General features: G+C 37.2%; 1 protein-coding gene across 1 annotated transcript in view; it reads left to right on the top strand.

Moving 5' to 3' along the window:
* Nucleotides 1-12,765, top strand: part of LOC125229312 (lysine-specific histone demethylase 1A) — a 410,072-nt gene extending 397,307 nt beyond the window's left edge. The window contains exons 12-16 of the mRNA XM_048134117.1: nt 2,292-2,404; nt 2,839-2,962; nt 9,781-9,964; nt 10,808-10,938; nt 11,434-12,765. Coding sequence (XP_047990074.1) covers nt 2,292-2,404; nt 2,839-2,962; nt 9,781-9,964; nt 10,808-10,938; nt 11,434-11,588 — 707 coding nt within the window. The 3' untranslated portion in view covers nt 11,589-12,765. The remainder of the gene's footprint in view (nt 1-2,291; nt 2,405-2,838; nt 2,963-9,780; nt 9,965-10,807; nt 10,939-11,433) is intronic.
* The last annotated feature ends 2,906 nt before the right edge of the window (nt 12,766-15,671 follow it).

The following is a 15,671-nucleotide window of genomic DNA, read 5'->3' as shown; positions in this document are numbered from 1 at the left end:
AGGCTCTTCCGCCATCACTGATCACCTACCGATTAGACAAAGCATTAGTTAAGCCTGCTAGGGTAGAAGCAATAATCAATTACGCTCCGTGGCCGTCGAAACTCAACTGGCTCTGTCGCGCCAATACGTGAAAGAGATAACTACGATACGCTACGGTGCGTCAACACTTCAACAGTAATCGTACAATTTTATTATTGTACTCTTGGCTAATGGGGCAAGATATGTAGGATGAGGTAAGTCAAATACTAGGGCATGACACACACATAAGGAATCCTCAAGTTGCTTGATGCTATCTATGTATAAAATATTAGTCTTACCCAACCTAATTGTGCTTATATATGAATATGCATTTCAAACCGAGTCTTACTTGTTATTCGTCATTGTTGAAAATCGGGTTGTAAACTAAACTTTTCTTCAACATTGTCAGTGAAAATAAAAATGAAATACAAATAAAAAATAATATTAAATATATCACAGCTGGGAATAGTATATCATAATATCATACTTATACATCTATGTTACAGCTCACATTGTTAACACTACAAGTAAAATAAAAACCGGCCAACATCTATGTTACAGCTCACATTGTTAACACTCAAAAACAAGATCAAACCAAAAAAAAGGGTCCCTTGTAGTTTTGTTATCACGTTCATTTTAAAAGACCTTTCCATTGATACCCCACCTCCTTATCTCTGATGCGGAGTCTCTACGAGGCAATCCACGTTCGCCACATTTGCATACGGGCGGAGTCTATTGTGAAAGCCAGTTAGACGTTTAGGAGGCGGTGCACACTTTTTTTTCATTGCACGTGTGGTTGAGGAGAATTAAGTGAGCGATTTCATGAATTTCAAAGGGAACGATAGGTATTGGCTATGGATGAAAAATATTTTAATAATTTCGTCATTTAAGTCCGTAGACATAACTTCATAAGGTTTTGTTTGAATCATTAGTTCGTTATTTATTAAGTCGAAGTATTGCAGTGCGACTTAAACAGTTAAGAATGTCTTCGTGTTTATGATCTAAAAATTCTAAGATAGTTACCAAAAATACATAGGTACTTAATACAATAGTACTTACTAACCTATAGAATATAAACGTCCTAAAAAACCAAAGATTTACTATGATTCAGGGACGAATCGTGTTGTAATTTTCTAATGCGTAGCACTATTCCTATTGGTAATTTATTAGGGTTTTCAAAATCGCGCCAGCCAAGTAAGAAAGTAAGTTGGATGTCAAGTGGTACCAACCCTATTAACTGGTAGCAATAGCTCGCCGAACGAAGCCAAGAACGCCCGAACGGAACTGTTTTTCCTCACTGAATATATTTACTTTACATTGTTGAAAATCTGATAGAATTCGAGGTTGTTTCTTACCAAAAGTACCAACTGTTGACACACTGCTCCATCATACATTTTGACAGTGTAATAAAATCCCAGCAACGGGAAGTCAAGTTGTACCAACCCTAATTCAATGTTGAGCCGAACGAATCCGAGAATGCCCGAACGGAACTGTTTCTCCCCAACATCATTGGGGGTTATTTCTTACCAAAAGTTCGTACTGTTGACACACTGCTCCATCATACATTTTGACAGTGTAATAAAATCCCAGCAACGTTTGAGCAAGCTGCGGCTGCACAGTAATCAGCGTGAAAGCCCCGACTGGCCTGCACTGCACACGAGAGCCACATACTCAATTAAGAGCTCTTTGTTTGTGGAAACCTTGATGGAACTACGAGTACTTATCCTTAAGAGAGGTGGTTTATAGAAAACGGTGATAACATTTATAAATTAAATAAGTAAGCTTAAGACTTGAGACTAAAAATAAAACATTTAAACTATCCCTCTGTATGGTATCGAAAATATATGCTTATATCGTAACCATGATTTTTAATTCCGGGAATTAGTAAACAACCAAATGCCCTTACTATTGGCCAGGAGAGAAGGGTATTATTGTAAGTAAATTAACATATTTTTTCGTTAAGTATTATTTTGGAGGCTCTAAAAAGTCTATATTAAGTATTAAATTATTCATAAAGGTGTTAATAAAATTACGTAACACCTCATCCTCAAACTTCTAAATACTATTCTGTATATAGATATTATTTATAATCATGAGTTTAGCTCTTGATCTTTACACGTGCGTACGTTTTTCCAAAATTATTTATAAATCACCATATATATCGAAAGTGTTTGAAGTTGAAGCAGACGCCTTTAGTTCCGAAGAACCTTTTTTATGAGGAAAATCGTGGAATCGATAATGGAAGAGAAAATTCACTCGAGTATTTATTTCAGGTGATGTGGTTCTCTGCACTCTGCCTCTCGGAGTGTTGAAAGTGGCTGTGGCGAACAGCGGGCAAAACCAACAAAACTTCGTTAATTTTGATCCGCCATTACCGGATTGGAAGGTGAGACTGTTTGTTTTTTATTCCATTAAGTGCTTTAATTGTGGCCTTTGTTAAGAAACGGCTGCTACCTTGTCTTTGATATATAAGTATAGTTGCCCATTGTTCAGAACTGAACACTATTTTTTGTGAATAAAACACTTCAGGTTAATATTTATTTTTTGTCTGCAAATTGTATGCAACATAGACACAGTGGAATATATAAGATGAAAATCGAGAAGCAAAGGAAATATGAAAATATTTGTCGAAGAAAATATATATACATAAATTATATTATAGTTGAACGTGAGGTACATATTTTTTGATTTTGAGATGCAGCCAGAACTAGCGCTAATAACATTGTCTTCAACACACAAATTGAATCCACAGTGTACCTATATTAGAGGTACACTTAAGTTTTTATAATTCTTTATGTTATCCTATATTTTGTATTCTAGGTGGCAGCGATCAAGCGCCTGGGTTACGGAAACCTCAACAAAGTAGTGCTATGCTTCGAGAGAACATTCTGGGACCCAAGCGCCAATCTATTTGGCCATGTTGGCACTACAACAGCGAGCAGAGGTAGGTTTTTAGATCGTCATGAACAAATGGACCATTTTTTTCAAAGTTGTCCACCCAACTTTTTTTTTGGATTTGGAATTTTTTATGTGGTTTCTACCCAGAATCGCAAGCTCTTTTTTATGTGGTTTTCCCAGAATCCATACATTTTGTAAGCTCTTTCAATCCTAATAGGAGAAAAAAAGTGCGAAGGTATGAATCGCGTAAAAAATTTTCCATTCCGTTACCAAATTTTTCCATACATTTTGTATGGCGGTAACGGAACGGAAGGTAAGAAAATTCATATGGAAATTTATTGGTAATTTAAAATTATCATGTCAATAGTTACAGTGCGTATTTACATTTAGTTTATTACAATATTTCAAACCATTGGTTTCACATAACTAAATAACTCCTTGTGGTCGTAAAACGTCTGCTCGAGAAGCCATTTTTAAGTTATGATCGCCGTATTTTAACTGGGCTTTCTTAGTTTTTTCATGAAATAGGAGGCAAATGAGCAGCTCTGCTGTATCGCCTGATAGTAAACGATCACCGCCTTATATTTTTAGGGTTCCGTAGTCAACTAGGAACCCTTATAGTTTCGCCATGTCTGTCTGTCCGTCCGTCCGTCCGTCCGTCCGTCCGTCCGTCCGTCCGTCCGTCCGTCCGTCCGTCCGTCCGCGGATAATCTCAGCAACCGTTAGCACTAGAAAGCTGAAATTTGGTACCAATATGTATATCAATCACGCCAACAAAGTGCAAAAATAAAAAATGGAAAAAAATGTTTTATTAGGGCACCCCCCCTACATGTAAAGTGGGGGCTGATATTTTTTTTCATTCCAACCCCAACGTGTGATATATTGTTGGATAGGTATTTAAAAATGAATAAGGGTTTACTAAGATTGTTTTTTGATAATATTAATATTTTCGGAAATAATCGCTCCTAAAGGAAAAAAAAGTGCGTCCCCCCCCCTCTAACTTTTGAACCATAAGTTTAAAAAATATGAAAAAAATCACAAAAGTAGAACTTTATAAAGACTTTCTAGGAAAATTGTTTTGAACTTGATAGGTTCAGTAGTTTTTGAGAAAAATACGAAAAACTACGGAACCCTACACTGAGCGTGGCCCGACACGCTCTTGGCCGGTTTTTTTATTAGGTTTCATCATTTGTGTAAGTAATACGAATGATTTATAGTTACAGTATGTTTGGTCAGCGTTGTCGTTGCTTTTAAGGACGTCCCTAAGCTACAATCAATTTTATCGATTTTTTCGGATTCTCCAACTGCCATCGTCGAAACTTCTTAGTAATCGCACTTAGCTACAGATCGACAGGGTGAAATGAAAAGGAGCATTCAAACTTTGCATAGTGACTTTTGATGTCATTATGAACAACTTTTATTAAGGGTCCAATGCTGAAACCACGAAAAAAAAAATTAGATGTTCCATAGAAATGAGCTGTATCATAACAGTCGAAATGTATACAGTAGATTTTTTTTTGCGTTTTCACCATTAGTCCCATAATAAATAGGAGCATAATTTGAAAATTACGAGTTACAATTATTTACCTGCAAAGATAATACTGTGTGGAGAATTTTATGGAAATATACCTGGTCTACTTCTCCTAAACATCATAACCGTAGCTTTTACGGTTTTCCTGAATATATAAAAAAAACGAAAATGGGGACATAAAAATGGGGAGGCGGGAGGAGGGGAAAGATTAACATCCCGGCGTGTTTTCTACTTTATGTAGAAGTTTTTTCTTATAAACCTATTGTTAACGGAACACAGTAACCATCAGCTTCTTTGACCATAGACTTTATGTAAAAAGATATTATGTCATGTCACTGTTGTTTAAAAAGACACATAAAATTTGTCAGTCGTGAATAAATAACGCTTTTTCATTTTCATATTGAAAGCCTTTAAGCTGTATATAAGGTCCTAATTTATTAGATGCAGATATTTTTACAGCTGATAGTACTCGGTCTCTGGAGTATATTAAACCGTGAAACATTATAGCTTTTACGATGTTTTTTTGGAGAAAACGGAAAAACAAATTTGCTACGTAAAAACACCCTGTTTATGTGATTATTAAATGAAAACTCATTGAACAGATTCTAGTACCTCTTTTACGTACCACTTAACTGTAACTGGCCACTTCAATGACATGTGCAGTTTTCCCGCCGAACCTTTACGACATTTACTACAAACAATTGTTGACATGACAGACAGTGTTATTGTGACATGTGATAATGCACATGATGATTTTTTTTAAACGAAATTATAATTAATTTTTTTGTTAGGAAAATGAAATCAAAAAAGTTACATGAAAAGATTTCTTAATTTATATTTAAAGTTAATTATTTTAATGTAAAGTATCATGTGTTAAAATATCTGCAACTAATAAATTAGGACCTTATATATGCCAAAGTTTCGAATTTTATTCTTGTTGTTTATGAACCTACAACTTCAAACATGATGAAGTCACTCAGCCAGTCACTGATGAAATCTGTGCTATTTATATTAAGATATGAATAAAATCTAAAGTATGAAAACTATGCAATTGAAACTTTTTCTATTTAATAAAGTTATATTGATATCATATCCTGACAATTATATTTATCTGTAAACCAGACCCAAAATTCGACGATTCAGAAGAACGACAAAATGCTTCAAGAAAACAGCTTTTCTCTTCGCTTGACTCGTGTTGGCGGGGGCACTACCGCCACTACCGTACCTCCAAATGGAATACATACAACCCAGCACAGGATAAATTATCAATACCATTCTATGCCTACCTTGAATTCTCAAGTAATATTCATATCAAGTATCAACTATTGTCAAAGGAGTCAGACAGCTTGTTGAAGGATTCATATAATCTTGCAAATTAGACAAATATCTTTAAATATCAAGTACCGTAATCATACCCACCAAATAAAAATATAAAAAAATTGTCCAGCTTTATCAATCTATGATTATGGACTTTCATCAAAATTTATTGAGAAGTTAAAATACTGAAATCTTTTAACTATTGTGGAAAAATGGCGATAGTTGTCAAACAAAATTTCTGTCAGGCTGGCCACATGTTTGGCATAGACACAGAAAAAATATAGACGGAGGGTAGCACGATCTAATTAACCTTATACCAAATTTTGAAAGACAGAAATACCTACCGTACCTGAACTTCAATCAGTACTGTACCTACCGCCGCCTTTTCTTTCGAACAATTCAATATTTTTGTGAAAATTTTGCATAAGTTTGTTCACTAGCTGGACATCAGTCATATATTTTCTACGTGGAAAAGTTGTGCTGTAATGACGTCACAGACCCGTCATCTAGGGCTTTCTAAAATCTATGATGTTTAGATATCGTAAATGTCACTTGATAACATCATATGAAAATGAAATACTTACGTGCATATATAAATTATCATTTTCTTACCTTTTCACGGGCTTTGATTAGAATTTTCTTTATTTATTTGTTTTCTAGCACGCAATTATTTTTTCTGCCTCCTCAAAGCTTTGTTCCCCATTGTTTTAATGTCACGTGACCACGCGGAGAAAACTGACACAGGTCCATCCTCTGAAAGCGCCGCCGCGCGACTGAAGAGGCCATAAGTGCCATCGAAAATGTTTTCAATTTCAAAACAATTTTCAAAAAATTTTTTTTTTTGCAAAAACAGGATTAGTAACAGGTCTTAAAATTGGGTTCATAGTTGTTCCATCTTTCCTTTGCGGATTTGGTAGTATTTGGTAAATATTATATTATTTTAATGACGCTACGCCCATAAACTCATCAGATTCATCTAGATAATCTTATTACCTATATATTGATGTAAAAAACAAGTCAAAAAAGTTCTTATCATAGCCATGGGAACGATTTATTGTTAAGAGAAGAGGTAACTTTGGAGTCATTTTCTATCGAGCGAAGTTGTAACATTCATGTTGTTCAACTCCATAACATACTCACCAGATCCTGAAATTTAACATATATCGTTTTCAGATTTTTCCATTGCGTTTTCCTATGTTTTTAACGGCTTCAAAAAACGAGTGCGCGCAGCGTCTACGGAAATATATCGCCTTAAACAGTGCAGCACTATGCATATTTTTTATTTCGTGTGGTAGCTGATTATACACCTTACGGCCCATGACGTGGGTAAGTTTTTTAGACTTAGCTAGTCGATGCGGCTCGAGCCGCAGTAATCCTGCGCGCGCGCTACGGGTCTCGTACCTTCGCGGGGGCTCTATGATGGGGTTTGAGCTCACTTCATCACGCACATTTGTTGCCATCTGTAATATTAAGAGTGAGGGCAGCGTTAATATACCAAGTGACTTGAAGAGAGGTTTTGCTGAGCTGGTTTGGGGAAAGCGCACTATCGCGCGTACTGCTCGCTTTTGGAGACGAAACACTCTCTCCCAGTCGGCGGCCGCTGCCCACAGCTCGATGCCATATTGTAGGCGCGAGTGCACCGATGCAAAATAACAGGCACGGACCATTTCGGTTGGGAGTATTCGTGCCAATCTTTTTAGGGCAAAACATGCAGTTGCCAGTTTTTCACACAATGTATCTATATGACCTCCCCAGGTGAGGCCGAGGTTAAGTCGTTTCGTATCCATACTTATTACTTATAATATATAATATAATATTATAAATGGAAAAGTGTGTGTGTCTGTTTGTTTGTCCGTCTTTCACGGTCAAACGGAGCGACGAATTGACGTGATTTTTTAAGTCCAGATAGTTGAAGGTATGGAGAGTGACATAGGCTACTTTTTGTCTCTTTCTAACCCGTGTGAAGCCGCGGGAAGCTAGTTTATCATAATTACAATAATTACCAGTAAATACACCTAATATTGTAAATAGTTTATTTACTCGACCTGGTAGAAGACTATAAAATTACGCATAATATATTAATTATTATAAGTAAATTGCATGTAAGTTATATTAAAACGCTAGGCGGGAGACGGTTGCAGCAGATAAACGAGATGAGCAGATCGGCATTTATTCAACGCGCACTCACCATGATCCTCCGAACTGCAGCTTCCGAAGTGCATGTTCGCGACAAACAACCGACTCATCAATATTAATGCAGCGCCTCAGGAATCTCCGTAAATTAACCCTACCACTCCATACTGCCTCTCGTAAATCATTACACCGTGTAAATAGTGTACAACTTTGATACAGGAGGGGCCGTGATAAAGAATTAAAAACTGAATAATTAACGCTACCTGCGGGAACCCGGAGGGCCACTGACGATAAATCACTTCCAGAGTCAAGACAAGCTTTTTTACGTTCTGGTTTAGTTCACCTCCTTACCGTCTTTGTTGTGTGCTCTGCTAACTTCATTAAACCCCCCGGCTGGGAATGCCCGAACAATGTAAACGGGCTTTTTTTTAAATACTGGCCAATTTAACATTTTCGGGCTTAAGGAGGTTGGATATCTGATAAATTGTTATCGCTCGTGTCGTCTCGAGAATTATGTGAGAAAATAGCGTCCGCAACGATCCTTTTAACGTCAGCTCCGACCACAATTGTACAACTGCGCTGTTTTGCATAATTGTTTTATCCCATCAACCTTGCTCGCCTTGTTTACGGTAGCTCGTTACGAACATTTTGTCTTGACTGTAAAAAGTAACGTTACAAGTAATAAAGTTAATGTAAATATTTACTTGTAATTAATTTGCGGGACTAGTCGAGGATGCTCAGAGTAGGTTGGTTGACCACATGACAGTTCGTTACTAAAATGGAAACTTCATCTTTGATTTTTGTGTTTGACGACCGGTGTGGCCTAGCGCGTAGTATCCCTACCTGCTAAGCCGCGGTCCCGGGTTCAAATCCCGTTAAGGGTATTTATTTGTGTGATGAGCACAAATATTTGTTCCTGAGTCATGGATGTTTTCTATGTATCAAACATCAGTATGTATTTATCTATATAAGTAAATAAGTATATCGTCGCCTAGTACCCATAGTACAAGCTTCGCTTTCTTTGGGGCTAGGTTGATCTGTGTAAGGTGTCCCCCAATATTTATTATTATTTATCTTCAACTAGGGAACTAATCAAATTATGTTGTTAATATATTATAGTTTTGTTTTATTAAACTGAAATAGATACCTACGATACCGGAAAGAAAAAGAAGAAAAAGTCACCAGTGAACTTGGTCGTTTTGTCTCACGTGCATCGTAGCTATTTAATTCAGTCAAAAATGGATAGGTACTTGTTAACAATCAAAATAGGGAAAAAGCACTTATTTAGTAAATCTAAGGTTTCCCTCGTATTTTGCGCGATTAGAATTAACTGACCGCATTTCTCAGAAATTGTTACATTTTTATGTTCCACGAATCCATTAGGTACGTTGGTTATTGAAAGAAGAAAATAGGCTGTAGTTTTTTTTATAAATATTTAAGTACTTTGAGAATCTTGAAGGTTTCGATACCTTTAATCTTGGAAAGACGGGGATAACTTATATTATAAAAATATTGTTTTATTTGACCTTCCTAATCTGTAATCTAATCAAATCAAATGTCATATAATACTTCTTATATTAAATATATTGAAATAAAGCAGTACTTTATCTAAAATTACTGCATTAGTGAAGCTTCGGGATGTTGCTCTCAGCAGGCCTAGCACATGATGGCCGCGAGAGTATGTCGCCGCGAGATAGACTACCTGTCCTTATGTCATTAATACAATTAGACAAAGACGTGTCATCTATCTCGCGGCGACATACTCCCGCGGCCATCATGTGCTAGGCCTACAGTCAGTACATGCGACAAAATGTCTGCTGGTTTTGAAATCGATGTTACGTACTTATTTGATTTCACGCCTTGCTTACGTTCTTCGCTTGCAGGCGAGCTGTTCCTCTTCTGGAACCTATACAGCGCTCCGGTGCTGCTGGCGCTGGTGGCAGGTGAAGCGGCGGCGGTGATGGAAAACGTGACGGATGACGTCATAGTCGGTCGGTGCATCGCAGTTCTCAAGAGCATCTTCGGACACGCGGCCGTGCCGCAGCCTAAGGAGTGTGTCGTCACCAGGTACGTCAGTTACTCTCCGGTTGTAGGTGAGCTGTTCCTTTTCTGGAATCTTCGGTACTGCTGGCGCTGCTGGCGGGTGTGGCGGCGGTCGTGATGGAGAACGTGAAGGATGACGTCATCGTCCGACGCTGCATCGCCGTGCTCAAGAGCATCTTCCGGCATGCGGCCGTACCGCAGCCTAAGGAGTGTGTGGTTACCAGGTACGTCTGATACTCTTCGGTCGAATGCGAGCTCTCTTCTGGAATCTTCGGTACTGCTGGCGCTGGTGGCGGGCGAGGCGGCGGTCGTGACGGATGACGTGATCGTCCGACGCTGCATCGCCGTGATCAAGAGCATCTTCGGGAATGCGGCCCTGCCGCAGCCTAAGGGGTGTTTAGTCACTAGGTACGTATAGATAAAGTCGAAACCCTGAGGAATGTGTGATCACCAGGTAGGTAAAGTCTTTGAAATCTTCAAACTCAGTTTAAACCTATTGGATTTTAATTTCATAAAATCTTTTCTTAGCTGAGTTCAATAACTTTGAACACATTGAAGTAGTTTTAAGTTTTGGCTACACGCGATTAATTTTAATTTAACATCACAGGACTTTTATAGTACCAAATTTTGGGTTTAATATTTCGTATCAGTTTGTATATTAAGTATTTAAGGTACCTTTCCTTATTCTGTTTTTGCCATTCCGCATTTTAATCCGACTTGATTCAAGTCCTAAACGGTGTGTTACCTCTTTATATTTGGTTCTTTGAGCAATCGGTCGGCTACTAAAATCGAGCTAGAACTAACAGCGCTCGTTTGGGCGTTAAAGTCAAAACGCATTGGATTGCTCTCAAAGGCCGTGTGTTTCAGATGGCGTGCGGACCCGTACGCGCGCGGCTCGTACAGCTTTGTGGCCGTCGGGTCCTCGGGCACAGACTACGACCTGCTCGCCGCGCCGGTGCCCGGGGCCACGCCGGGGGAGAACAGGCTCTTCTTTGCTGGTGAGTAGTGCTTGCGATTTATGGAAATCTATGTTGTGGTTAGTTATGGTTTCTGTTACCAATGCGCAGTGTTTATTACTGCCAATGTCATGACTCATTAACATAACGAGGAGTGTTTAGAGTTACTTGCGATATACTAATATTATGTGTTCATTTATTTGGACGAAAGCGATTAATTAAGATTAAGTAATTAACCTTTTTTCTGATGTTTTAATGAGTTCAGGTTCACTAGCCATCATCATGACGGATGAAAACTAAACAAATATGTACCTGTTCATAACGCGAACATTTGGTTCACTATTATCTCGCAGAAACTTTTTATTCATATATTTGATGTCGGATGAAATTTAAATCCGGATACGGGAAATCTTCAATTATTATTGTGTACCATTTCTTTCCGACATCCATTTTATTCGTATATTCGCTGCACTTAGTATCAAACTGTTAAAATTTGCCTATCTATAAATGTATTTACAAAATATTCTTGCTAACCAGGTGAGCACACAATGCGCAACTACCCCGCCACGGTGCACGGCGCGTTTCTGTCCGGGCTGCGCGAGGCGGGCCGTCTGGCCGACCTGCTACTTCCGCAGCCGCCAGTAACCAACGCGAGCGTTGCTGCTGCCACGGCCGCCGCGAACCATTCCTGAGGTACGAGAACTGAAGCCGCGCGCGGAGCGGTAGATCCACCGGTCACCAGCGCGAGCGCGGCTACCACTGCTGACCTGCCCGAACTCTTAACAGTGGCGCGTGGGATCTTCGGACACACCCGTCAGCCACCAAAGTGAATGTAGTAGTTTTCACGGCTGTCATAAATCACTCATATGCTGCCTAAACTCGAATCATATCGTGTGCGGTATCCTCCGCCATACACGACTTCCACTAATGACAGTGTGGCTGGTGCTAAAGCCGGATCCATTCATTTTTAACCTGCCTGAACTTGGACACATCTGTCAGCCACCAAAGTGAAGGTAGTTGTAACTACTGCCGCCACCATCCGCTCTGGAACTAAAGCTGTGGCGAAAGTGGCAGGTCTTCTATCACAAGTCACAGTGTTCAGTAATCTCCATAAATGTGACTGCTGCTACTTCCGCCGTTCTTGAACTGAAGTCGTGGCAGATCTTCTACCACACTTGAAACCCACCAACGCAATCGTGACTCTCGCTGGTGATACCGCCGCCGCCGCAATGTCCTGAAAAATAAACCACTGTGAGTTTCATCTGTTCGAATGACAAATAGTGCCCGGGAATCTGATGAACTGATGTTTCATATTTTATGTTACATTGTAGAATATATAAGTAGATATAATTATTTGAAAATTTAAGACTAGAACATTATTTTAGAATGTAAATTTGTTTTCAATTTGTAATCCTAACAGAAATAATTAAGTTTCGCTTTGTGAAAAACCATCTTATTTTTATGTTATTGAATGAAAATTGATCCTGGGGTAAAATATTTTTTTGCAGATTAAATAAGTTTTCTATTTGAATAATGAATTAGAAATAAGTTTAGTTAATTTTGGTTTAACTGTAATGTCAACAGTAGTAGGTATGTTTTGCTCAGCTGTCAACTGCTTTGTATTGTGTCAACTAACTTTAGGTTCACATAAGCCTGTATTTGGTATTCGATCATCATTAGATAAGTGGGTAGTATTATAATGTAAGTTACTAGTTATAACTTAATCTTTAGTTATTTCATTACTATTCTCATGAACTTTGTAGTAATTTATATTTATTAGTATTTTTTTGTATGTAAGTCGGAACTGTCAAGTTAGATTGAAATACAGCAAAATATTATTTTGCTATATTTCAATATTTAGCATAAAAATTAAAATTAAATGGACAGTGACGATAAAATGCAGCCATTATCTGACTGTCTCTTGCAAATTTTCTTTAATATATGTAAACTGCTTCATGCTGTAATAAAATTAATGACTAATAGAAAAATAAAATAATTAATGCGTGAAACTAAATTGCCCAGCATGCCTTAATAAAATACCATTAAGCTTATAATAAAAAATAACATTAACGAAATAACCAATCATAACAAAGAAATTTTTTACATCTCGCAAGCAGTAATACTCGTAGTTGTTATAAATTATAGGATTGGGTAGGTACATCAAAGGCTGATCAGTTTTTCTCAACGGTTTTCTAAATCGAAGCAATCACTGGATATTCAATGTCTTAACAAAATAAATACTTAATATGTAAAATTATTTACCTACTTACTAGGTTTTTAATGTACTTTACGCTTTGTTCGAATAATAGAACAAAATACCTACTTAAATATTAATCACAATACCATTAATGTTGTGCTGAATATTATTAACTTGATGAGAAAACAGATATGATATTCGTAAAATGTAAAATACCATAATAATATTAATATGGCCTTTTATGTGTATTTATTTTATTCCTTTGACGTATGCATATCCGCCATAATACCGGTGCTTAAAACTGACGTTAATACATTTTGTCAACCGCACTGCCTGTGGAATTAACTAAATATAAGTACATAGTTTTAAATATTCAATAAGTATTTCTCATTTTGCATAAGTCGTGTCAACATTGTGCGTATTTTTTCATAATTTTTCATCAATAAAACAACATTCAAATAATGGTAGTTTTAATTCCGCGGTATTTATAACACATTTTGACCTACAATCCTAGGATTTTGGTTCGAGTTCCATGATGGCCAGAATCGATCAATGTTTAGATTTCCATTGCAATCGACATCTGAATTTACAATATGTAATTAACTAATGTGGTAACTACATTTCACGATATATAAGGAAAATCTATATCTGGTAGTTTCAGTATCAAAAATTCTCACTTCGAAATCGTCGAAGGGATCAGAGACGGCTCAGTCAATGTTAATTGGACAATTTAGATGATCTTAAACAAACACACCTGCCCTTTGAAGATGCACCTGTAACGTTTATACGGTCTCGATAAAAACTGAGAAATGTGGGCGACGCCTTGACACGAGAAGGGTAACTTAGGGGAGTGTACTTCTACGAAATTTAGGAACAAACAGTACAACGATTTGTTAGTATCAACTTGCCTTTTGTTATTCATTACCCACTCAGTTGCTTTTGGTAGCTCTGTCGGTGTAGTTACCAGCTGTCACCTTTATTTTACTTGATAACAGAGTCCATTGAAAAATTCAGAGCAACTGAGTAATTTACAATGTTACAAATGTGTAACTTTTTTCGTATTTTTAACCTAATTAAATATTTAAAAATATAAGTACGTACAATGCTAAGCCTTGTCATTATATTATTTTCTCGTGCTAATTTTTGCTTTAGTTGCGATTTTCAACCGTTGAACCAACGTTTCTTCTGGCATATAAAATACCAAACCTATTATGTTCACTAGGTGGTATTGACAATTCATTATGGGGGCTTTTATTGCCTACAATTTTACGCACTCTTTATATTTTATTTCGATAATAAATGTCTCAGGAATTTATTATCTAAATATTTATGTGTCATTGATGACTTGTCCTACTTGTGCAACAATTATGAATAAAGTGATCCGCTGTCTTATATCAATTACTTAGAAGGCAATAATCTATTAATTACTACCCACTCCAGTTGGAGTCGTAAATACTTTACCGACTCTACAGTGTAAATAGCGTTACGGGGCTCCGTCACAACAAAACCATTAAAACCGGGAGCGCCAATATACGATTACACTAAAACAATATAACGTTTTATTTATTTATAGTTGGGCATTAATTTGAGTTTGTTTACGCGCTAGGCGGGGCGACTGACGGATTTATGGTGGTTTTTAATTGCATTTTTAATTATTTTTCAACAACTACGCTGCCGGCAAATTGAAAACAGCTCACGCGATCCGGACCGATCTTATCTCGGACCTAGTTATGGCTCGAAAACCGCTTTTTGTACTAATATTTATCGCCCATTACCAGATCATTGCCTAAATAACAGCTTGTTCTATTAAGCCAAACAATACATAATTTAACTGGTAATTAAAAACGGACGTTAAACGTAATCTATCCATATTTTCTTTCCTCCTGTGTATTCAATTTTATCATTAAATAAAGCGGAAATTAAAATGAAACCCCCGAGAACGGCGAGAGCACTCAATATTCCAACATCTTAATTCTAAATTAATTGCGTTAGGATGTACCAATAAATCTACTGTCGGTATTATAAAACTCTAGTTTGCTTAGAACGTACTTCCATGATGCAGCAAAAGGAGAATCCATAATTTTTCAACATTTTAGTTTCAACTTTATCGTATAATTTATAAGACTTGTTTTACGGGCGCTAAGGGGCTAACATACGACATTGTAGATTGCTACAATCAGATTTTACTAGCCAACGCCCATTGATTAACACGGAAGATAAAATTTAGTATAATGAAGTATTTTTATACTTAGCATTTTTTCACATTGTTAGTGGATGAGCGGGCACATGGAGTCAACGGAGTCGCACAGTTTAGAAATGTGTAAATGTTTTGGAACAATTGGAAGTCTATTTCGCAGATTTATTGACTAAATATCATTTTTATTAATTTTAATATCGTGCAACATCGGGTGTAAATTAAATATTGCTAACGAAAGTATAGTCAAATCGCGACAGCTTATCAGATAAATTAGTTACGTACCGCAAAACTGATCAAATTTTATTCCACTAACTGTCCTAAATATTTTGCTATTTCATACACGTTCAAAAATAGGTATAGCTTCCAGAACGCGACGTTCGC

Source organism: Leguminivora glycinivorella, chromosome 9 (genome assembly GCF_023078275.1).
Source record: "Leguminivora glycinivorella isolate SPB_JAAS2020 chromosome 9, LegGlyc_1.1, whole genome shotgun sequence".
In the NCBI taxonomy this organism is placed as follows: domain Eukaryota; kingdom Metazoa; phylum Arthropoda; class Insecta; order Lepidoptera; family Tortricidae; genus Leguminivora; species Leguminivora glycinivorella.
Note: the sequence above shows the minus strand (reverse complement) of the source record. Positions and strands in the feature narration are given on the sequence as shown.